The following is a 25192-nucleotide window of genomic DNA, read 5'->3' as shown; positions in this document are numbered from 1 at the left end:
AAAGAGCCGTTCATTAGAGGGGCAAGAGCAAGCTATGAAAGAGAGGGAGAGGGAGGGAGAGACAGAGAGTGGGGGGATAGAGAGATGGAGAGAGCGAGAGAAAGAGGGAGGAGGAGAAGCGACAGAAAGGTGGAGAGAGAGAGAGAGAGATATGGAGGAAGAGGGGGAAATGAGTATAGAGAGAGAGAGAGAGAGTCTGACGGGCGAGTTTACCTGCTTCTCCCGCCAAATGCTAATTCCTTCCGCGATTAGCTGCTGCCTCAAGAGGAGGCCCTGGTTCAGGGCCCGTATCTGATCCTCCGCCTCCGCTCGCTCCCTCTGACCCAGATCCCTGAAAGATACGAGCCGCCGTCAGCGCGCGGAGCGCTAGCCAACCGCCGCCGATCTCCCCCGTCCGCGCGGAGGCGCGGCGGCCAGCGGGGGTCCCCGCCTCACAGCCGGCCCCGGGCCCCGGAATAGAAACCAATTAAGAGAAAGGGAGGGATGAGGACCGCGAGCGGAGGGGGGCGGGGGGGGAAGAGAGGCGGCCTTCGAGAGAAGGCGGACGATAGCAATCAGGCGCATTGTTTTTGAAGGGAAAGGCACCGGCATAGCGTCGTGAAGCTATCAAATTAAAGAACAGAGCCCCCCCCCCCCCCCCCCACTCCCACACCCCCTACACACACACACACACACACACACAAAAGGTTAAGCTGGCTTTAAAGCCTGGCCAGGGGTGGAAATGCACTTGCGCCGAGAAAAGGCTCAGGCGTTATCGTTAATAATCAGCCACTCACAGCACACAGCCAGAGAAGGAAAGCAACACCATCGCAGAATTTTATTTTCTATTAGAAACGACACATTCGACAGAATTTAAATATGGAAAAAATAAAAGGCGAAATAAATGATAAATCTTCGATGATAAATGAGATTTAACAGGATAAAATCACTATTCAGGGCCTCGTATTACCACACACTTAAATCACAGCTATTATAACTGCAACGACTATTGTTGTCAACTACACCCATTTCTATGGCTTTAAATATATTTTTTCCCCTCGATGGAACTGCAGTCTGGAGTGCTGTTTGACCCCTGTCTGGATTCACATCCGGGTCACGGAGCAAAGCGAGCGAGTTCCTGTCTCGCCGGCTCTTCCACGCCGGTGACGGCGCATTAAGCCCCGGGCTGGAGCGTTTGTCCCGCAGAGGTCAGCCGAGGCTGCGCGGCGTGTCACTCTAGCGTTCCAGTCTCCCTCCCGGAGACGCGGGGCCTCATTTCAACTGACCGAAACGAAACCTCCCGTCCTGGGACATCTGCCCGGCGACGTGCTCTGAAGCCACGGGTCACCGAACATCCCCGGCGGGACCTGACAAACCGAAACTGCTCCTGGCCCCTGAACTACGACGGGGCTTCAGTCACAGAACTCAGTCCCTCTCATCCAAAGTCAAATCCCCAATGGCAATTATTCAACAGCAACGCAAACTAACTTCTGCAGTAAGTAAAGTCCAGACTAACATACCCAAGTAAGATGAGTCCATGCGGAAATGCATTAGTTTAAAGCATCTCTGTTGTCCAGAAAGACAACTACTATTCGGCAAATTTCCCAAAAAAATAAAATTTCGTAGTTCATTAAACGAAATATTGTGCAGTTCATTAAAATGTAGCATTAGTTAAAGGACAACCCTGCATTTAACTGAACAGAAATCAGTTTCTGGAATACGTTTTCACGATGCATTCAGCTTCCTGTGCATTTTCTCTCTTTTTCCATACCACTCTACCTTTTTCCAATAAAGAATTAATGGTGCAATTTTAGGCAATTTCACAAAATTGCATTTTTATTGTAAACAAAAAATCCTGCAAATGCTGTGGGTAATGGACCGGCAGGTATACATTTATATAAAGCCACTGAGAGCTGTGGAAGGCGAGGAGGACTTTTGCAGCAAATTCAAAGATAAACAATGGTGAAAAAGTGACCCCTAGTGGCTGTCCTGTGTTACAACCACTAGTTTCGACAGAGTACATTACCGTGGACCAGAGTGCACTGCACGCAAATCAAAATTGAACTGATAGTGCTACTGGCACTGCCTAAAACAATATTATCATGTTATAAATTTAAACACACCATATTTCAACTGGATTTGAAATAACAGGTCTTTGATTCAATTTTTAGGTCGTGTAAGAGCCCCAACTCTAAGGTAGGCTATCTAAGGTACGCCATCTGTCTCAAACTCTGAGGTAGGCTTTACCTCCTACTCAGAGGTAGGCTATCTATCTCTGACACTGAGGTATGCTATGTTCTTTTCAATGATTCCTATTCATAGAATTAAAAGAAAACAACCTTGATGGATGGGTGTTGTCATCTTTAGACAGTCAGAACTGCTGCTTAAAAGCGGCTGATGATGTCTCCATGCCTGGAGTGAATAGGTGCAGTTGTCACAGCATTTTGTCATGAGCCACAGGTGGCATTGAGTCGTCCTTCCTCATGTCATTCTGAGGAGAAAGATCTACTGTATAGCACCTTTACAGGTTTGCTACAGACCACCAGTGGATTCCCATTTACATAATCCTCATATTTCTATAAATACATAAGCAGAAGCAAATCAGTGGAAAGCAAATTTCAGCAGTTGTCATGCCAGCAAGAAACCCTGCTTTAAAGACAAAAATATCAGCAAGTGGGTTTGGGGATTGTCATGCATTAAGGCAGAGGAAACCAACCTTGTTCTTGGAGATCTACCCTCCTGTAGGTTTTCTTTACAATCCTAGCAAAACACACCTCGTTCAACAGCTAGAGATCTTGCTGAACTGATAATTAATTAGAGCCAGGTGTGCATAATTAGGGTTGAAATAAAAACCTACAGGACGGTAGAGTTGGTTACCACTACTTTAAAGGATAGCTTACGTTCTGGAGTCTTTTTATACGATTTCAATTTTAGTATACGTTTCCAATTAACCCAGACAGTTTTTTGTGCAAAGAAGGCTACATCAGAGAGATGTTTCAGAGACAACTTGCTGGCTTCATAAAGGCTGGTACAGGCACATTTGTGAGGTCATTGGCTTTAAAGCAAGGAAATACACTTCAAAGAACTTCAAAGAAGTTTGTACAGTGACAGTATGCCATGAGAAGTTGTTTATGTGCATATTACCTGATTACTTTTTTGAAAAATTCATATTTAATCTCATTTTGGGCCGTAGCACATGCAATCGCAGACCGCTGCGCTCAAGGAACTGAGCATCAGCACGATAAAAGCGTATTTATGTTTATAATTATGGATAAACACTATAAAATTAATGCCTTCATCTGCACAGCCTCTAGAAACGTAACACTGCTGCGTAAGCTGGTTCGTAGTTACTCAAAGTGTATTTTCTTACTTTAAAAACTACGCTCGAAAATTACCCGATTCTTTGAATACACATCTACTGGGTGAGGGTGTGATGCAGCGCTGCATGTGATGCAGTGGCTTTCCTGCTTACCTGCACGTGCTGCGGCATCGCATGCGGCTGTTATACTCATCAGAGCCGTCGCAGCAATCTGCGGGAGAGAAGAGAAAAGCTCGTACGCAGCCGGGACACAAGCGTCTTCCGCTCACCGGACATCGCTGCAATCAACAACGCACATTACAGCAATCAACAACGCCCATTGCTGCAATCAACAATGCCCATCGCTGCAATCAACAATGCCCATCGCTGCAATCAACAACGCCCATCGCTGCATTCGACACCGCCCATCGCTGAAATCAACAACGCCCATCGCTAAAATCAACAACGCACATCACCGCAATCAACGATGCAAAAGGCACCTGTATGTGCCAACGCTACAGAAAGCGCGCTCGCCGCCGACCGCCTCTAAGACCAGCGCACACCCGCCATCGTCAAGAGCTGCCCGACTGAAGATGGGAAGAGACGTCAACACCAGAGAACCCACCGTTTTAAAACGGTCACCTCTTTAAAAGAGGGGGGGGGGGGAGGTCTCATTACCGAACACACGGCACAGGGCTTCACGTGGGGATTCTGAAATAAAGGCCCCCGTGCGCTCGAGAGACAGACACTCGCTCGCCGTGAAGGGTACCTTTTATCCGAGTCCGCTTCTTCAAAATGACCCAGAGTGTGCAAAGCTAGCTATCTGCCCTCGCCGTTTTATGACTTTAAACACTTGTTCTGACATGAAAAAGGAGCAAGTGGAAAGTTCTAGATATACACACTCAGTGGCCATTTTATTAGGCACTGCTCATTAAAGCAAATAGCCTGCTCCTCCAAACAGCCAATCGGAAGACGCGCAGACATGGGGATAAGATTTTGTTGTTGTTCGAACAAACATTAGAATGGGAAAGACGCCTGTTCTACGTGACTGCGGTATGACTGTTGGTGCCAGACGTGGTTGGTTCCAGCATCTCAGAAACAGCTGCCCTCCAGGGATTTTCACACACTACAGTCTTTAGAGTTTACAGAGGATGGTGCGATAAACAAAAAACACTTTTGGCAGGCACCACAGTACCAACACACTTTTCATTAAATTTGCAGTTAGACCTTGGCCGAGTTGAGTTGCTGGTTAAAATATATTTTGGGGGTAAAAATGTTCTTGTTATTATTATTATTATTACTACGAGCAGTGCTAAGGCCGTTGTGTTCCGGATTCCGCCGTCTGTTGTCATGACGATGTGAAGTGAAGAGAGAGAGAGAGAGAGAGAGAGAGAGAGAGAGAGAGAACGCGGAGGACCTTCTTACCGCAGATTCCGTCATTAACGCGTGAGGACGGGATGGAGTGAGGCCGGAAGCCAAGGTTAATGCAGTAGAACCGGCCGTTGGTGCAAGCAGAAGTGCCTGTGTGTGAAAGACAATTCAATTTGCTCACGGCCTGTAATGACCACAGGTAACGCAATCCTGCTTAACACATATCTTCTGCTTGGCCAAACATAAAACAATGAGGCTTTTTAAACTGAATATTAGACATTGTGTATTAACATCTACAAGATCTGCAGTACTGTACAAAAAATAATGCAGTAACAAGTAGTAGTTATTGCTACCACCTTACAATTGAATTCAAAACCAAAAAAATACATTAGATGACCATAATTTGTTCTGACAACATCTATTTCAAATATTGTGTATATGCATATAATCATTACTAAATGTGCTCTGCTAACCAGACTGTAAAGAAATATGTCTCTGATTTCTGTCACAAACAGTTGACGAGTCAACTGTAATTAATACAGTGAAACCCTAGGTGGCAGTGTTGTCACAAGGCTTGAATTCATCAGAAATTATTATTCTTTGCAAACATGAGGAGCAATGACTTGGCATGAGTGAGGTGCAAAAGCATCTCACAGAGGGGCTGATGGGAACTGTGGTACATCATGGAACATCCATCGCCTTATTTGATTTTGTTTGGATTGACTTAACATTAATTACAGCAGAAATATATTTAATTTGCTTAGCACTTTTTTCACAATCAATGTTCTGTGCAGAATAAAATGATTACATGATTGCAATCATTGCTAATTACCTAATACACAAAACTGAGTTAGCAATGATTCCAGTCCTACACAGGGAAGTCAGGATATAGGCTACTGTATAATCATATCTGAATACTGCTTGATTTAAGAAGTACTTGTTCAAAATGCACATCCCTGTCTGAAAAGCCCATAGGAAAAGACTCTGCAGGGAAGGCCTGCTGAAAGATTATCTTGTACAACAGATGAGAATACAACACCTTCCATCAGAAGGCTGGAGCAGAGCGCAAGAGCGAGCATGTGCGTCCTCTGTACTTAAAACTCTTGTTCCAGCTGAGCCATTGTGTTCTGGGGGTCAGATTAACAGAGCTTCTCAGCTTTCGCAGTTATCCGCTCTCAAAACAAATACCTCATATATTGACACAGGTGAAAATCTTGGGCAGCACCCATCTACTCGTTTGTCTACAACGTCACGAAGGTGACGGATGTCCACATGGCGATATTTTCCTTCGCGGACCCAGGGCTAGCATTTCAAACTCAGGCCCATTTTAACGGGAGCAGTAAAGAGGAACTGACAAACAAAAAATAAACTGGTTCACCTGGTTCGTCTGAGCCATCCAGGCAATCACAGTAGTCGTCATTCACTTGCTCGAATGGAATTATTTTCGATCCATCGATGCACAGGAATGACTTTTTCTCTTTATAAAATCGCCTGTCTGCAAAGAAAGCAGATGTAAATTCAACAATTCTGTTGTTCTCTGGCAGATAGATTTTTTTTTAATTAAGTCAACCAAACGTTTATCAGACCTCTATTGCATTCCGAGGCATGTCGAAACACATTTTAATGATCTTATTTGCACCTTTAGTTTGCAATTAAGTCTTTAAGTAGGCAGAACTGCATTGGCACATTTCGAAAGAGCTAACTCAGTAAATCTAACTGACATGATCAAGTCATAAAGCACGAGATTTTCTGTATAACGTGTCAGATCCGGTCAGATCAAACTAGACCAATCACATTTCATGTTCAACTTTGGACAGTTGCGTAATTTATTTTATTTTATTTTTTCATATTACATTTTGGATTTTTGAGTCTATTTAATAAGCATGTAAACTTACTAAAGACGTTTGAGTTGAACAAAAGTACTAACTCTTTTCTTTTCTTTCATGTGTGGTTAATTTCGTCATGCATGGAACTGTCGGGATGACCCGACCACAGTAGGTGGAAAACAAAACGTCAAAATGTTTTTACGAGCGGTTTTCTTGGTTACGAAACGTCTTTACTTGTACAACGACCTCTGAAAATAAATGAAAGCAACTAACGATACAAGATCACTGACCCCCTGTGTTAACATACCCGTAGTCTACATATAAAAACAAACAGTTCGTTATCTAGACTAACGGTGAACGTCAGTTGAAACCGCTATCTGGCTACTGCCAAGGTCGTAGTTGGTCGATTATTTCCGCGCTTGTAATAACATTTTTAGCAAGCTAGTTAGCAAACGTAATATAACTTAGGGGGCACAACAAATGTTTTTTGGCTATCAACCTGTCACCATTAACTTGATTAACATCATTGGTCGCAAGTAAGCGGTAGCTAACCTAACGTTATTTTGCTAATGCGCTAGATTAAACTGGATTACACTTACATGTCAGTGAAATGCCTCTTATTTTTCTCGAGTCAACCAATACTGTGGACCAAATAATTACTACAATAATGATGTGGTATTGCATTTTCATAAAAATGTCCAGCTAGCAAACTAGCTAGTTAACTAGTTTCACTCAAGACATTTTCAATCCTTTCGCCAAACGTTTCAGTATTTCCGGAAACATGAGCACGTGTCATCAGCACAGATTTTGATTGGTTTACCCACTGCCGCTTACAGCATTGTTAAAGGGAAATGCCAAACGTTTCCCCCATTCGTCTCAGTTGCAGGTGGCTATGATTTTAAAATAAAAAACTACGTGGTTTGTTTTGTTAGTATATTTCTGATTTTCCAAAATAGTCTGCTTAAACCTACATATATATAGGTAAATATGATATTTACAGTATTATTATTTATTCATTTATTTATTTTTATTATTATAAAAATAAATTAGTTGTAGCAGAAGGCTACTAGTATAGTAAGCAGGACAACTAAGACTCAATAATAGTTTCAAAATAAAAACCTGCACAGTTTTTAAAACTTCTTTCATTTCTGAGTGAAATAAAACATTCAGGTGAAGGAAATTAGTCTGTAAATTTCCCTCCCGAAAAAGTTCTTTATGATTCCCTCAAAGGGGATCCTCTCCTATTTTAAATCGAAACCTCAACCTGATATTTCTCGTGGTTAATTAACTGAATGTAAGTTTGTGATGTGCATTGCTGTTTGTCTTACATGCAAGAAGAATAATTATTAAATCCAAATGCATGGGAGTTCTCAAGTGTTGATACCAACCTGTCAGCCCATAATAACTCAAGCCACTTTGAGCATGGGCTTCGGAATTTGGCGGGCAAATCTCAAGAATTCTAATAGTTTCTGTGAAGATACCAGTCTTCTGTGAAGGAACTGATGGCTAGAACATGGTGAGCCTGGATCTTCCACAACAGAGCCATACTGAGACACGTGCTTGTGCAGACTGACAACAGAGACAGGAAGACAGGATATACTATGTTTCCCTCATTTTTCATGCACCAAAATATTAAAGTTGTAAAGCAAATGTGCTCTAATTTCAATCAATTCATTTTATGAAAGAACGGCTACATAACCACTTCTGTTCTTTATTGTACACTTTAGCCTTCAATTGTTTTTCCTCCATTATTTTTAGTAAGGATAAATTGCACGAAACTGCGTAAATATTTTGTTTTCAATATGAATGCTGATTACATTTTATGGCTTATACAATCAACCATAGGTTGCAAGGCATCTTGTAATTCTAAACTTCAATAAAATACGTACGTTGAAATAGAGAAGCATTGTTGCTGAGACTTTCTTTCCAGATTCCAGTGGAAACAGTGGAGAGTTTAGTTAACATGGAGTAGAAGGTGATTCTTACTGTAACACAATCCACTTTCACATTAAAATGTAAGACCAGAGAGAGAATCTAACTATGCTATTTCAGAAGGAACTATGTAGGGGATGGGTGCCACTACCTCTCAAGGGAAAAGTGAAATCAACTGCTACAGTACTTTAGACCAAACCATGAAATATCTTAACAAAACTGTGAACACATATCAGGGAGTTGATATATTTCACTTCATCTAAGAAGTGCATTGATTTCATAATTGTCAGAAAAGTTCACTTCCATGACCTAAAAAATGTTACACTAACTATTAAAATACTTTGAAATACTTTTCCTCTAGTCAAGTCAATAGCTTAGCTTTGCAAAGTACATTTTCAGAAAACCCACAGGGCTATCTATCAGCTTATAGTATCATTACATCATAATGCCAATAATTCACAGATTATATCTGCAGACAGTAGTCAGATCAGTGTGATCATTTAACCATGTATTTGTAAATTAAAATACCGAATGTCAATGATCCATTCGATTATGTGGCAATGCGCCATATAATGCCTTTGACATAATTTGATTAAACTGAAAAAACCTTTATGTTACGGTTTTAATTCAACATAATTTCTATTCTACACTAATATTTTGTAAGTATTTTGCCCAATCTATCATAATGTTTCATGTATATTCCTAAGAGATTAGTTTATTCAGAGCGTCTAATGCAGACTACATTGTGAACATAAACATGTTAACAGGAGGTACCATTCGAATAATCTTGCTCTGGCATAATGAAACAGTGTTTATCTTGACTTTGCAGGATTCAGACTTTCAGATTTTGGACCTAAAGCTTTTCCTTGTTGACTTGTGACGTTAACATTTATGGAAGGCTGTAGTATGTGTTGTTGTTTTAATGTCAGGGTGATGAATGAGCACACAGTGCATTGCTTCTATTTTCATTAAGATCACATTCAGACCCAGCAGCAAATAAAAAAACACATTTAATTTGCTGTTGGGACTGATTCTGATCTTAATGAAAATAGAGGCTTAACGCGAAGCAAAAGTGGAATTATGATGGAATATGTCAAACATCAGAGTCCTTTTATTTACAAAGAAACACACCCTCCATTAAAAAAAAAAAAATAAAGTATTGTTTTACAGCCTCTATGTTGCCAAGTATTCCTTGCCACTCTCAAAAATCACAATTAAATAAATATGTTATTGCATGTGGACTTTGTACAGAACAAATGGAAGGCCATATTTGTTGCAAAATGTTGTATAGCATATTTTGCATTCCACTCTGTTCATCCCACTAAATCACAATCTCTGTATTCTTGGACCTTTATTTTTAACTTTTATTCTTTATTATGGGGGGGGGGGGGTAATATAATTCTAATTTAGTCATTCCAAGATGCTTTTAGTCAAACCCGCTTACAAAAGTGCATTTCACATGGTGAGCAAATGCCACAAGAGTTACAGATGGAAAATTAAGGAGGCACTAATATGCACTCTGGTGTACATACTTTACATACTTTAGCCATTAATTGACTGATGAACAGTATGTTCCACTTTACCTTTTCAGCAGGGCACACAACAGTAAAGTGTTGCCAAATTAAAGTCAGAGGATTTCTGCTGATAAATGCACTTCATGGGCAAAATATTGATTTAAGTTTCAAAGTGCAGGCCTGGCGTGATTTTGTTTTTAATAGTGACATAAGTGATATACTGTAGGCTGAACAGTGAGCAAAACAAATAAAGCTGTTCGGCATGCACTTTCTGCATGTAATGTTGTTCAACAAAAATCACAGTTTATGAAAAATAGCTAGGAATTCATAGCTAGGAAAGGTGCTTAAATTGAGTTGTCTTTTACAGTAAACAGCATAACATGATGTAATAATCTGTTGCCAAAATAGTCTTCAGAAAGAAAAATAGCAAAATAAAATAGTTTCTCTTAGCTCCCATGAATGCTCTTTCAATAATGCTGAATGACATTTCATAAAAAAAGAGATCATTTTTACCAACAATTGTACCAACTTTTATTTATGAAATTAGTATTTTTTTAAACAAAATAGACATCAATGAAAGTATACTGAAAGAAAAAATGACAGCAAATATAAAACAGACTTGTAAAAAGGCTCCTGTTTGACATTCAAGTTCCCGTAAGTACACAAACTGTCCGCATAAAATGGGACACTATCAGTGATGAATATTTGGGTGAGAAACTGATAAGGCACATGTTATTATTTGTGTGTATAAAACAAAAAATTATCGTCCATTAATCGACATATCTGCATAAACAGGTAATAGATTGATTTGTTTTTAGCTATTTATCATGATTTAAACGAGAGTAAATAGAAGAACTACACAACGAGTCCTTGTTTTGGAGGTAGGAGAAGTCTCGCATCATTCCTGGTAAGGAATAGTCCATCGGTGGGCGAAGTGGGAAGGCTGGCACTAACCCGGATGTCACATAAGGCGACATAAAGCTAGGAATACCCCCGCCAGAAGTCGAATACGCCAGGCGGATTGGACTGATTCCGAATCGGGGATTCAAACCGTAGAAACTGTCGCTTCCAACTGAAGTCACTGTGGTTTGTAGCGGTGAGAAAGCGGATTTGGCGCTGAGTGTACTCAACGCGCCTCCGGGAAGCCCAAAGTTAGATGGTCTCTGGAGGGTTGCGTTCTCGGATGCTGGGTTACTCGTGCTGTCTGAGTTGCACTTGATGTCTTTTGAATTTAATACCAGTTCGATTGCTTTCACGATATCGCCTTTGCAGTTCTTCACCGCTGACTCTAGAGCGTCCCGTTTATGGTGAGGAAAGATTTTCGTCATGACATCAGTGGGGTCGCGGTGCCTGAACATAGCGCTGGGCGGGTATCGGTCAGGTGGCGGGTAGTCCTTGGGCTTTTCTGATTCGCTGCCAGATTCCAAGTCTGAGGACGACACTGATCTTGGACTCTCCACTTGATCAGACAGTTGATCTGAGCCGGGTGACTTGATTCCATTTTCTTTATCCAAAACTGTGCGCGTCTTCTGGGGTGATGTGGAGTCACCTTTCCCCAAATGAGAGGACAGTGGGGTAGAATGGGATGCAAACAGAGGACGCCCCACGAATCCATTGAAAAGGCTGTATTTCGGCATCTTTTCTCCTATAAAACATACAAGGGGACACAGAATGTTATTTCCACCTCCTATTGACAGTGTAGTGGCCCAGCATGTGGCACAGCAGAAGATTACGGGAACAGGCAAACAGATGTAAATGTATATGAGAAATAAAAGCTAGATACTTATAAACCCTTTCATAAAATATTTCTGACATAAAACACGGCTGCAGAAGGTACGTGAATAATGGCTAGATATAGCCGTAATTTCGACATTCAATGACACATAATCCGTGACCCAAAACTAGTGCTATAAAATGATCTTGACATGAAGCGAAGTTGGTGAGGAGCAAACATAATGAAACAAGTTACTAATTGCAAAAAGGCATGGTGTGCATGTGATTAGAGTCCTGGTTACATTACTAAACTAAAAAAATAAAATATTGCAAAAATTACCATCTTTCTGGTCGTCCATCGCAAATACATCGTAGCTCGGTGTTCTTGGTCTCGTAGTGGCAGGCCCCGATGCTCCTGTCCCTGATGCCATGGACAGTCCAGTCTCGCTCGCCCCGGTCCCAGAATACATGAACTGCAGTTCTCGGGCCTCGCTCTCCTCCTGCGCCTGTTGCCTTCGCAGTGCCACCTGCGCCGCCATGACCCGCTGCCTCTCGGCGATCAGGGTGCACTTCGCGCACACGCAGTCCCGCCAGCGACAGAAGCGCTTGTGTCCTTTCAGCGCCGACACGACGCCGTGGTTTCGGCACCTGGCGCACTTCGGGGTGCGGGGATACCCTCTCTCCAGGGACGGGCAGCAGGCGGCGGTTGCCGCTCGGAGAAACAGCGGCGGCGGGCGCAGCAGAGAAGTGGGCACCTGCAAACCGCCGACCGGGAGCGGTGAGGAGGTATGCCCGGTCAAAACAAGCGGTCTGCTGTTGCCATCCATTATGTTTCGGCTCATGTATTTTTTTAAAAGTTGCGCACACGAGTAGACAGAACTTCCAGGCGGCTGTGTAGTGGGTTTAGTTTACTGGGCTTAAAAGTAAGAGTCCGTCTCCTCTTGGTAACAGACTAAGCCTTCCTTCTCTCCCTCGGCTTTTAAGTTCCCTTCCCATAGGTGGTATTCACAATTTCTTTGTTTTGGTCCCAGTCGGGTTTCAACACCTTGGACACGCCTCCTGACGTTCTCTAATTGAGTAATGCCTTAAATTTCTCCAACACTTTTAAATGTTTTAAATGTTCCTTAAGTATTAATCATAACGTAAGAAAAAAACAATTTATCTCACATGTTGATCAGTTTATCTCAATTTGGAAGGTATCGTGTAATGTATATTTGTGAATGATTACATTCCACTTTTGTTGCGAGTAATGTAATAAATAAGTAAATAAGTACATTTGAGGTATTACTAAAATAATAATAATAATAATAATAATAATAATAATAATACAACCAAAAACCATCATCAATATTACCATTATTAGACGGACATGACAGTGAATTAACCTTTGCGTTACATCACATCTTAAATAAAAATGGTTAAACATTCATGTTGAAATTCAATATCACACCTGTGTTGATCTACTGCAGACTATTTATTCTGAACGAACTACGACTTATTTTATTTTGTATGGAACATAAAAAGCCCATTGTAAGGGGAGCAGGTCAGTTGTAAATATTTTAAGACCTTAAGAAAATCAAGCTTGATTAACGAAGTTGATTTATTTTAATAGTTATTTCCTTATAATCCTTTCCAAGTGCTGCTAGTCTCCATCTGAGATGTCGCCGCTAGGGGGCAGATCTGTAGGCTTTGAACGCAACATTTAAAAGTGCGGGAACGTGGATTAAATCTTAGGTTTGGTTTTTTCTAAAAAATAATAATAATAATTAATTAATTAAAGAAAATAAAATGTATGATCGGAAGATGAAAATACCAAAAAAAAAAAAAAAAAAACCATCATGGCCAACATGGTACATCATCTCAAACTGCAGTTAAATGTGATAAATGCATATTGTAACGCACCAACTTTATAACAGGCCTACAGTGTTATTTATTTAATTATGATAAATATATCAAGCCGTTCCTCCCCAAATGTCTAAAGGTGCGGGGTACCGTGTTCGTACCAAAATCACTGCACAATCCCCAAAGAGGAACACCTCTGCCTGGATCTGTTGTCCTTTTTCCAATTAGCACTACAATAGCCACACATGGTCCATCTGTCAACAAACACGCAAAACGGTGTCACTTTATGGATAATCATAGTTCTGTCACAAGTGTCATTCAGTTCTAAGAAGATCTGGTTTCATGTAACAGATTGCTTTGCCGTTAATAAATGAAAACATTGAGAGGCAAAATAACCAACACACAAACCAGGTAGAAGGTGACATATGTGAAGCCTAAGAGATTGTGTACCTTTAAACAAAGACATTTAACTTCTTTGTCAACATAAAAATAAGGCCTAACACTTTGTCCTGTCTCGAGTTACTGCTGATAGTGAATTAACTGACCCTGCAATCTTGTGAACAAAGTCATATTCTGTTTTTAGTGTTGTTTATTCTTAGCTTAATTGATTGGACATATATGATAAATGTTTATAGGGAAATCAATCGATTTGTGCTTACCCAAGTCTTCAGAGAATGCAGCAAAACATTTTTTATCTTATTCATCTATTCAAAGAATAACAACACCACTAAAATTTTATACTATCACAATTAGACCTAATTGTATCTTTATATTATAAAGGATTCATGTGAGACATATGTGAGAAGGAACTGATGATACATTTCCTAAAGGTATTTGTATATTAAGAATTGTTAAAAAGAAAACTATAGTGAATATGAACAAAGATCATTTTTTTATCTTGGCAAATATGCATGCAGTGTACATGTATACATCTCTAGTGATGTCCCTGGTGGAATGGCACACATTCATTGCCAATATAAATAATTAATAACTTCATCATTACGCATCTCAGAGGGATACAAAACATCTCTAATAGTAACTCTAATGATAACTCTTATTGCAATTATGTGCTGGTTTACACAAACACATAAGGAATATCAAATTAATGGCGGCTGTGATCATCAGCGACTTATAGCCTTCAGGCATTTATCGGTTTGATAGTTACCCTCTCATAATGTCTGCAAGTGTCTCTTGGATTGATAATTCATGAGGTTTGGGGAATGAGGCCAGTAGTAGAAAATAGGTATGCATTTCCAAACCTGTGCCCAGAATTCTAACACTTATTATATGTATATTTATTATAACACCAATTATAGCACACACACACACACACACTCAGTCGCTCGCCCTCTCTCTCTCTCTTTCTCTCTCTCTGCACCAGACTGTCTGTGGAATGTGCCAAGATTACCTGCTGAATAATAGATGAGGTTTAAACTAGTCTAATGACTGTCTGCCCTCTGTCTCCCCTATGTTTTTCCCCTGTTCTTAATCATCAGAGAATCTCGGGACATGGGGGAATACTGCGTTTCTGTGTTAGAAGCAGCACTTCATCCGAAAGTGTGTACCAAGGGAACACGTGCGCCTTTTAACTAACCGATGTGCAATGAGAAAAAAAAATCTGTTGAGGTGTTCTGTGCCATTTAGTGTTTTGACATAAATACATTAAAAAAGCTATAACCTGAACGCATTCAATCATAATTGCTTGATTACGACTCAACCTGTTAAAAATCATTCATTGTATGAGCGTGAAATACTAGGTGTGCATTTAATTTTTAAGTCAAATGTACAGTACAAGGTGTATTTCAAATTTATTTCTGCTTTCCTGAAAATATTCTTTGGATTTTTTTTTCATTTGATTCAGTGAATAATAATAGAGGCCTCAAAGTCAGTTTACCAAAACACTGAAGCCTTTTCCTGCCCAAATAAAATGATAATTAAAAAAACACCCAGTTTCTTTGTGTTAACTAACTGCAATTAAGTGCAGAACACACAATAAAGTGATGAGCAACAAGGATTGACTCAAGTTTTCATTCATTCAATATATTTCCATCGTCGCAAGTAAAGCAGCGAGGGTCCGGTCCCAACGTCCCACATTATGGAATGGGGAATATTTTCAGGAATACCTTTCGAGTACTCACGTTGAGGGGCACAGATGTCTTGGTCAAGATAAAGGCAGAAGGTTCTCTAGCAACAAGTCCTCTGAGTCGTAACCTGCCCTTGCTGGTCCTGGGCCAGCACAGCTGTGCACCAGTGCGTTCTATCTCCCCTGAATACCTCATTCCCCATCTCCTAATCTGCTTTTCTGTACCGCTTGGTTGCCCCCTCCATCACTGTCTTCCATTTGCCAGACTAGCCTCATCTGCAATGCTCGAAAATGTAATGTAAAATAACGGAATGCACTGTCCACATTTCCCAACTTCGCAGCAAAGTTGTGTAAGGCTGTATGGTACATGCGTAGCAACATTATCACCATGCTTTCTCAATATACCTCTTTTTAAGGTAAATATTTTAATTCAGTTATACCATTTATATTACAATACCCCCCCCCCCCCCCCCCCCCCCCCCCCCCCCCCCCCCCCAGCTACCGCCTTCACAGATTAGTGCCATATTTAGGGTAGAGAATATGTTAGCAACTTCCTTCCATGTTGCTAACATAGCGTGCTTAGCTTAGCTTGATTCTCACTGTTCAAAGTTCTAGCAAAATAATTTCTCAAAAACGAAATAGCTAGCATTGAATCAGTATCAATGTACTTTTTTCTACAGGGACATGTTTCAAAGACCTGTCTGCAACCCAAAAAAAATCCTGAAAAGACTTTTTTTTTCCAAACCTTCCACAATGGTTAAAATAGAAAGCCTTTTATGAAATTATTTGACTTTGTTGGGCTCTGTAAATTAAATCATAGTAGGAGCTCCATCTGAAAGAGAAGAAGCCCCGATTACAGGCCGCACTGGTGGTGCTGCAGGGCTAATCTAAGATGGAAACCATCAACATTCAGGACCAAAAAAAAAGTTATAGGTGTGGAGAACGTGGTTTATCATTTCATCCATTGTGAAGGAGAATTCAGGTTTGCATCTGCGCACGGTGGTCTTATCTGAGTACATTTTGCTCCTATCTCAATCCTTTTGTTTGATTGCAAGAGGTGAATCCCCCTTTACGGATGGGTGACGGGGTACCAGTATGATAGGCTCCACAGTTTGTTTTTTCAGAATTGTTTACCCGTTTTTTTTTGTTTTTTTTAAGATTGATATCTTTCATTTCTGAAATCATGAAACGAAGATATACATTTATTACACTACAGACAGCAATGAACTCGAATAAAGCCAGACCAAGATTTAGTCAAAAATGCATACCATCACTAAAAAGCCTAAAACGTTTTAATTGATAACCACTCAGTAGTTTATAAAGTGAGTAACACATTCTACACCTCCTTTCTCGAGCAAAAGTTTCTTTTTTTTTAAAAATACATGGGACATAAAATCAGTCACAGCAGCTATTTAGTTTGCAGTCCTGAAAAAAGTAAGGTTTTCTGGTGGACTACCTACTGTAGCCTGAGAGTAAATTTGGGTTAGCCGTTAACAGATATTTTAGCTTCAAGTCGGAATAGCAGGCCCAGAGTTAGCCATCCCCCTAAAGTGCTATTCCAGAGCGGCTATGGCTAGGAGTTTGGGACGGCTCTGTCTCTGCACAGATCTGCACGTGCCGGATAGCGTGTTTCATCCTGGCGTTCGGGCGGGATTTTAATCGGTGATCAGGTTTTTATCAGACACAAGGGCGGGTTATCTCTGGTACCCAGGGTGAGAAACTCCATAATGTGCCATAACTAAGAGAGAGCTCCATCAGGGCTTACATCTGAAGGGGAAAACAATGACGGCCTAGTAAGAAGGGCTTATTTCAGAATAGATACAAACTTCTGATATTTGTACGAATTTCCTTCAGACACAATTCAGCAATAGAAGAGAATGTATTTTCTTAAGAATTCACCTGCCTTTACTGTCGTCAGTTAAGCTTTATTTTCTAGTGGTAAAGACAACAGCTGGATATTCTTCTGCTTGAATTTTATGACTGAAAAAGTAATCTGCTATCAGCAGAATAAGTCTGATGCATTTTCTCACACTTTCTAGGACAGACAGCATTCCTTTCAATGGAAAATGGTCATTACAATTAAGCAACAGCGTGGTGCTTTTTACACATCTGTGATGTGCTTTGCCCTGATGGAGACTCACAGCGTTGTCATTTTAAAGTGTTTTACCATAAATGCATTCTTAACTGCCATCGATTGCCAAGAGTGGCTGAAATTCTTCCATTTGGTTTTCGTGCTTACTATTTTACGCACCAGCGTTGAGTTGCGCCAGTACCTTGTTCACATGCGCCACTAGTTTCTGCGTTGAGTCTCAGCTGGAAATGTTGCCACTTAAGCCCGTCGGTAACCGAAGGCGCTTCTTTGACAGGCGGTGAAGGAAGAGGGTCAGCTCAGAAGAGGAGACCATCAATTAAGGCGGCGGCCTTTTCTTTGGCACGTCAGCGACGCCATTGGCTGGCAGCCGAGCGGAGCGTCTCAGGAGTGGCGGAGGCCATAAGGAGGCCCCCCGGCACGGGGCGCTCCCCAAATGTGCGGCTGTAGCGCCCGCCCGCCCCCCCGCCCGGGCCTCGCCTTGCTCTTCCGCGTCCCGCTATTGTCCTCCGTCACCCAGGCGTTTGAGTGGGGCGAGTGCAGGGACCCTGATGGATGCCTCGGCCGGGATGGCGGACGGGACCACCAGCAGAGCTGTGCCTACGTGTGTGTGGGGGCATGTGGGCGTGTGGGTGTGTGTGTGTGTGTGTGTGTGTGTGTGTGTGAGTGTGTGTGCGTGCATGTATGTGTGAGTGTGTGTGCATGTATCTGTGTGTATTTGTATGTACGTGTGTGTGTGTGTGTGTGTGTGTGAGAGAGAGAGAGAGAGAGTGTGAGACAGACAGACAGAGAGAGAGAGAGTGCTCTCTCCTCCCTGTGTATGCTTTCAGTCATGCCTCTTCCCAGTGTCAACAGACCCTCAGAGGAGCTGAGCTAATTAAGTGAGGCATCGAGCTTTCCCCTGCTGCAGGGCTGCAGGTGGGACAAGGGTTATTCAGACGCTACAGCGGGCCTGCTCTACTCTGGGTTATCTCCCAACACTGCAGCCTCCAAAAAGGAAGGGACCATTTTGTAATCTCTTCTTTTTTTTTTTTTTTTTTAAAGAGGGAGACACAAGTTCATTCAATAACATTCAATGTCACATGTTGAATAGGTTAATTGCATGCACTGTGTTCTCAGTGATGCTTCACAATTAGTTCTGTTTCATCCTGCCTGACTGCCAGATGCAGATGGTTTAAACATTCTGACTATGACGATGATACCTCACCTGTGTAGCGAGGAGATGAAAATTTGTCCTAGTACAGCACCTCTCACTAGTCTCGCAGTAACTTTTGTTTTTGTAATGTTAGAGTAAATGTCATGCCTTGCTTCTCTACAATATTAATCAGAAAACTGTCACAACAAGCAAAACGTTCAGTTTCTTCTCCATTCATCTCCAAATACGGGAAGGAGATCTGCATGATTATCATGATTGTCATGGCAAATGTATGTGGGTTTTCCATTTAAAAAGTGGCTTTAAGCAGGTGACTGTTAGACCCAGTTACAAACACTCGGAAGCAACTGCACAATCCAATCTTTAGTGTTATATCTAACTCGAAAGGAGTTTATGAGTCCAAAAATAGATATGTGTATTCTACATCAGAGTTGATTTAACCCTTAATTTTCATTTAATTGTGCTGGTTACAGTACAGTTCTCCACCAGCGGTCACCAGCAGTGTCCTCCTGACAAAATGGGACTGCTGTCAGGTTCACTTCAGGCTCATGGCGCAAGAGGAAGTTAATGGCTCTGGCTTCTTTGTGCTGAATGACAAACCGGAACATTCTTTAGACACTGTATCTGACTCAGAACTCAAAACATAACTTAGGGGAATTACACGCTGGAAAAAAAAAACAAAACAAAGTGATCTCATGTTCTTGGTAGCTTCGACAGTGGCACTTTGCAGCACACATTTATCCTTCATACACACACACACACATACTGTGTGTGTGTGTGTGTGTGTGTGTGAGAAAGAGAGACAGAGAGAAAGGATAAAATACCTTGATGACAGCACTAGACATTTAAAGGTATAGTACAGTATATTATAACAGTCACAAAAATGAGACCCCTTTATCAGATCAGTGAAGGGGCCTGTAACTACAGTTATAAATACCACAGTGTACAGTTTAACGGCTCTAAATTACTGTCTGAGCTCAGTCAATGTGTAGGCCTGTGGATATTTACAGTTTAAATGGGAACATTTTCCCTTCTCTGTCGCTTGTGAAAGTACTGCAACAGATCTGGGCCTGGAAAATGCCAACTTATGAGGTGGTCTTAATGTCAATGAAAATTATAGCGTGCATCGTACATACACATGCACTTCTAAAAAGCGCTGGACGTTTGTTAGAGCGAAGCTCTGTCGCAGATGAAATTAAAATTTGTGCAAAGGGGTTGCAGCTGCATTGTAACGTTTTGCTCTTTCTCCGTGATGTCCGCGGTGTTAAAGACGTGAAATGGGCAGGAATTTATGTATAGATGCGTGAAATTCACTTTCTTTCAACAAGGCCAATGATCTCTTGGTGAGAGATCTGTTGACGATATCTAAACATCGCACTCAAGCAGACACTGGCAACATGGACGGAATGTAAACTTTCCGCGCATACCTTAAATCAGTAGAAGTTTCTTGACTGCGTCCATTACGAAGCAACATTCTGTGAGGTGAGCTCTTCTCCCCATACCTGAGGAACGTGATCTTTCATCGCTGCTCCTGGGAACGCTGAGGAGAGGCGCCGGATTTGTTTGCGCAGCTCGAAAGGGGAAGACTCCTTCTTCTTTCTGCAAAGATGGATTTACCATTTGGGCCCGTGTGTGCAATAGGGATCACTGCATTTGTACACAACATTTTGAAAGCCCTGGTTGATTCCTGCCTTTCTGTTTTTTTGTGCGCACAGGTAAATCCTGGCGTACTTTGTTAAATTTAGTTTTCCAATATAGTGTAAGAGAAATCCAATTTTTAATCCCTATTTATCTGTTATCTTAGCTACCCAACACTGGAGAGGCAAATCGTTGTCACTGTCTCAAACTACTCTGTTAATCTAATTTTCTAACTTAGTCAGAGCACGTGAGGTATATCTATACATTCTAATATTTCAAAAAGAAAATACCACATAATTATTAATCCTCTTTGTTGGTTGGGGTTGCACGTTTGCTATTTTGCAATGTTTCCATGATTTGGAACACAGCACACATGTAATTTGCTTATGACGACGGACTGTCTGAACTCAGTGTGTCAGTAATGTATACCCAATTTGTCAGTAATATATACCCAATGTGTCAATGACATAAATCCAGTATCTTCAGGATATAAAAGACACAGGTATTTCACGAATGTCTTGCACTGCCCTCAGTAGTTGATGTCACCGTGTTGCCTCGCCTGCCCTGTGGGCTTCTCCCTGTGGCCCAAACGCACCCCGAGGAGGGAGGTGTTCTGACACCTGGGGAGTCGTCATGGCTCGAGACCGACTGTCTGACTGTCACCCCCCTCCCCCCCCCACCATTCCCCCGGGACCTTTGACTCACACCCAGTCCCCAGAGCGTTCCGCCGTCCCGAAGGCCAGGAGCTGTTCCCAACATGCCTGCGGTGAGGCCCCACCCCCGCCCCCTCCTCTTCCTCCATCACGACGTGCAGGAGATCAGCGATAATCCAGTGCATCGCCATTAGGAAACCGCACCAGGACGGGCTGAAACATTTCTAGATTGCAACAACCATGCAAGGGAGGTAGAAGGCCATTAAGGACAAGAACTACTGAGAAGAGGAGGAGCGAAGAAAAAAAAAACCCAGCACTATCAGATGGGCTCAGATCAATGGCAGAGACATCAGTCCGGTGCATCTTCAACTCACTGTTATGGGAAATAACTGTGCTCGTTCATTCGTAGATAATAACATCTGTAAAACTGTTAAACATTGCCCTTTTCTGATAATGCACTGTATCGCCAAAATCAGACAGTTTCTAGGAAAGATTAACACACTTGCTGTCAAGAACAGGTCATATTCCTGTTGAACTGTATCTGAAGTATTTTTATTTTTTTGTTTCCTCTTTACATTGTTACCTGAACTCTGAACTGTAGCCCCATAACCCAGCAACAATGTTCTTAAATTAAATGAAAATGGTTTGTTATAACACACGCCTCTCAAAACATAAAGAAATATTCAGATACTAGATACTTTTAGTGCTCTGTGCACAAGAATGCCTACCTATTCATATAAACTTTGCCAACCCCCCCCCCCCCGCCCCCACCCCCAAAACACACACCTCTTCAGTTTAGACACTCAAAACAACTCCTTCTTTGTTTTTCCAGATTTGCAGAGCAGCCAGGTGTACCTTGTTAGAGTCCCACCTTGTCTGTAGTCACACAGGTTAGCACAGAGTGATGTGACCAGGCCTAAAATCTGTCCACAAACAGGGCCGCCTCATGAGATCATTGTAAAGGGCTCGGCTTTCTTTGAGAGGTCCACAAACGCTAATTCTTCCGCCTCGGGTAAATTGCCTAAATATTCCCCGCTGTCAGTTTTTGAAGAGGGTAGGCTGCCTCATTGAGCGAGGAGTTCATTAAGGCCTGGCGGGATCAAATAGAGAGAGCGCCCCGCTGTTCCTCTGTCTTTGTTCCACATGCACAAGCCTCTCTAAGAAACCAAGGCCAACCGAATGCCGAGGGGGGGGAGAAAACCACCAGCCAATCTTAGCGACCTCGCAAGACCTGCTCACCTGAGGTTTTCATTGAGTGAAATTGTTCGTTCAATTATTCAGCAACATTATTATTATTATTATTATTATTAGTAGTAGTAGTAGTAGTAGTAGTAGTAATAGTAGTAGAATTATTATTATTATTATTATTATTAGTAGTAGTAGTAGTAGTAGTAGTAGAATTATTACTAGTAGTAGTAGTAATAGTAGTATTATGTTGTGGTTACAGAAATGCATTATGATCGAACATGAATTAAAGTGAGATATCTTTTGCTACTGTATCACGAGGCATGCAGTCGCGTTGTAGGCATGTCAGAATTTTATTTAGAATTTGAATTATGCGCGGCCGTGAGACTAACTGAACGAGATTTTCTAGCCTAGCAGAACCCAGAGGTTTCATGTACGTGACTGGTGTCCAAAACGTCAGTTCAGAAAGTTTCTCTGAAGGCATATCCCTGAACCGTGAGAAAGCTGTTACAGTATAAACACGATGACACAATGTCCTCTCCTTTTCCGCGTAATGGCCTCTGCTTACCTGGCAGTTGTTTAACATTTCTGCCATCAGGTTCAACCTGGCCAGAGCAAACCAGTGGAAATGGAGGAGCCTGAATGTCTGGAGGCAAAGATGGCTGTCAGTCAACCAAGATGCTAAGCCACCATGCAAGTAACGCTTCACTTGCTGTAATGCAAGTATTCACACTGTGCTCTATATGTACTAATAATACACATTTGTTTTTGCTGTGCTATATTTGAGCCTACTTCAATCACAATTGTGTATTTAAAAATAAGTTTTTTTTTTTTTTTTAGATCCAGTGGCAACAGTGACAAATCCTCAGTGTGGAACAGTCAAGTTGGCCCTACGGGAACTACCTGCATTGGCACACAGCTGGATACACATGATACTGATTTTAACATGGTCAGCAGTCAACATGTCACTCATCTGAGTATGTTAGGACAGAATGTATACATTTAAAGAGCTGAACATGTTGCTTTCCAAAAAGCAAATAACAACGATGGCCAATTATTATTATATTTGTTTTGGAGGCGGGGTTGTGGGGGACGGGGGGGTAATCAATGCAAAACCAAACCCGGACATTAACTTACCAAAAGGTCAACATTGGACCCACCGGAGTACCATTCACTTAATTAAACCACATGCTGACATTTTAGATTGAATCGTATAACTCAAGCCAATATGTTGCACTGGACTTACACATGGCTAGTTCCATCAGAATACCTTCACTCTTTTGATCAATTTACTGATTGCCATTGCAGAAACAGCCATATGTCCGTTGGATGTTTCACGGCTATCGTGTCGGTATGAAAGATAGGTGTTGGGTCAAAGTGTCAGCCTGGTTTTAACAGCAGAATGGCATCTACCGCACTGAAGATAACCTCAACCTCACTGACATCTACCTCACTCAATGGCATCCACCGCACTGAAGATAACCTGTACCTCACTGACAGATAAGGATATGCTCTTTTTTGTGAAGCGTGCACTATTTCTGCGAAATAAAAAAAACTTTGTGTTACATGATCAAACGCCGCAGTGTCGTGGGAAATGCGACATCTATTCTTCGAGCCGTTGGACGCACAAAGCACCGCTACTCCCTGGGGCCCCCGTGGACCTAAGCACAACAAACGTGGGATACCGATTATTTAGCGCATTCCGGAAAGGGTAAACTATTTTTGGGGTTACGGAAAATAATGTTTGATGGCCTCTGTACACAAGAGCACAACTGAGTCAAGATCAGAACCAGCCCCCAGACAGGGTCGACACACCTGGCGATTGTTCAAAGCTGGTTTGCCTCCAAGAGTCTACAAGGCAAGCCTAGGAAGGCAGAGAAAGACAGAAGGGGGGTAAGATAAGTATAAAGGCTGCAGTCTATTCAGGACTATAGAGTTGAAAATACTGGTCTCACGCAGATCATTCCCAGATAAAGGAACATACAAACAGACAGCAAGGCCGCAGGTGTGAAGAAAATACACAGAACTAAAAAGACTACTCACATGAGGGATCGTTTAATGTCTTTTTTGTTTGGTGGGGGGGGGGGGGGGGGGCTACAGAGCTCTCCCTTTTTCAAAGACATAAAAAATCAAAAAACAGATAAAGGTAAAGTTTTGGTTTATGCAACAGTGCAACAAAAGGTACTGACCCATTGTTAAAAACAGAATTGTTTGTATGGGTGTTGGCAACATGGTAACACCCCTGATTTTTTTCTGGGTGATTTTTCTGGGAAATTCCTAACTGAAACTTTAATGGAACAAACACCCTATTTGACTGAAAATTGAGGCATTTGACTAAAAATCAAACCCAGGTTTGTCATTTTCATCATGAAGTAAATGTGACGAGCAGTAATCTTCTAGTTTTTGTTTTTCAGTTAACATCAGTGTCTGTGAGTTCTTGTTCAACAAAACGGTGTTTATCAACGAGAGACATTTGGATTTTAATAGCTAACTCGTGACTGTTTCATAACTCAGAAATGTGAATGAGAATAAAAGCAGCAAAACAGTTACAGTGCTCAACGTGTGTGCTATTGTACACACCGGCAGCTGCGTGCTATGTACTGGGTGTCCTAGGCATCCCCCGTTTCTCATTGGTCCATCCAAATGTACCTCCCTGCCACCATCCACAATCCCAATCTGCCCCCCTAACCCTAACCCTAACCCTAACCCTAACCCTAACCCTAACCCTAACCCTAACCCTAACCCTAACCCTAACCCTAACCCTAACCCTAACCCTAACCCTAACCCTAACCCTAACCCTAACCCTAACCCTAACCCTAACCCTAACCCTAACCCTAACCCTAACCCTAACCCTAACCCTAACCCTAACCCTAACCCTAACCCTAACCCTAACCCTAACCCTAACCCTAACCCTAA

General features: G+C 41.8%; 2 protein-coding genes across 2 annotated transcripts in view; both read right to left on the bottom strand.

Annotated features, from left to right (window-relative positions):
* LOC118232300 (glucosidase 2 subunit beta-like) overlaps nucleotides 1-7244 on the bottom strand; it is a 116355-nt gene extending 109111 nt beyond the window's left edge. Inside the window, exons 1-5 of the mRNA XM_035427182.1 lie at nucleotides 7074-7244; nucleotides 6027-6143; nucleotides 4703-4798; nucleotides 3452-3509; nucleotides 214-331 (exon numbers count right to left, since the gene is read on the bottom strand). Coding sequence (XP_035283073.1) covers nucleotides 214-331; nucleotides 3452-3509; nucleotides 4703-4798; nucleotides 6027-6143; nucleotides 7074-7164 — 480 coding nt within the window. The 5' untranslated portion in view covers nucleotides 7165-7244. The remainder of the gene's footprint in view (nucleotides 1-213; nucleotides 332-3451; nucleotides 3510-4702; nucleotides 4799-6026; nucleotides 6144-7073) is intronic.
* A 2542-nt stretch (nucleotides 7245-9786) lies between these two features.
* LOC118231343 (doublesex- and mab-3-related transcription factor A1-like) lies at nucleotides 9787-12637 on the bottom strand. The gene is made up of 2 exons (XM_035425053.1): nucleotides 11974-12637; nucleotides 9787-11565 (listed from the first exon to the last, which is right to left on the bottom strand). The coding sequence occupies exons 1-2, from the start codon at nucleotides 12473-12475 to the stop codon at nucleotides 10739-10741; spliced, it is 1329 nt and encodes a 442-aa protein (XP_035280944.1). The 5' UTR covers nucleotides 12476-12637; the 3' UTR covers nucleotides 9787-10738.
* Nucleotides 12638-25192: the final 12555 nt, after the last annotated feature.

Source organism: Anguilla anguilla, chromosome 7 (assembly GCF_013347855.1).
Source record: "Anguilla anguilla isolate fAngAng1 chromosome 7, fAngAng1.pri, whole genome shotgun sequence".
NCBI lineage: Eukaryota > Metazoa > Chordata > Actinopteri > Anguilliformes > Anguillidae > Anguilla > Anguilla anguilla.
This window is presented reverse-complemented; position numbering and strand designations above follow the sequence as displayed.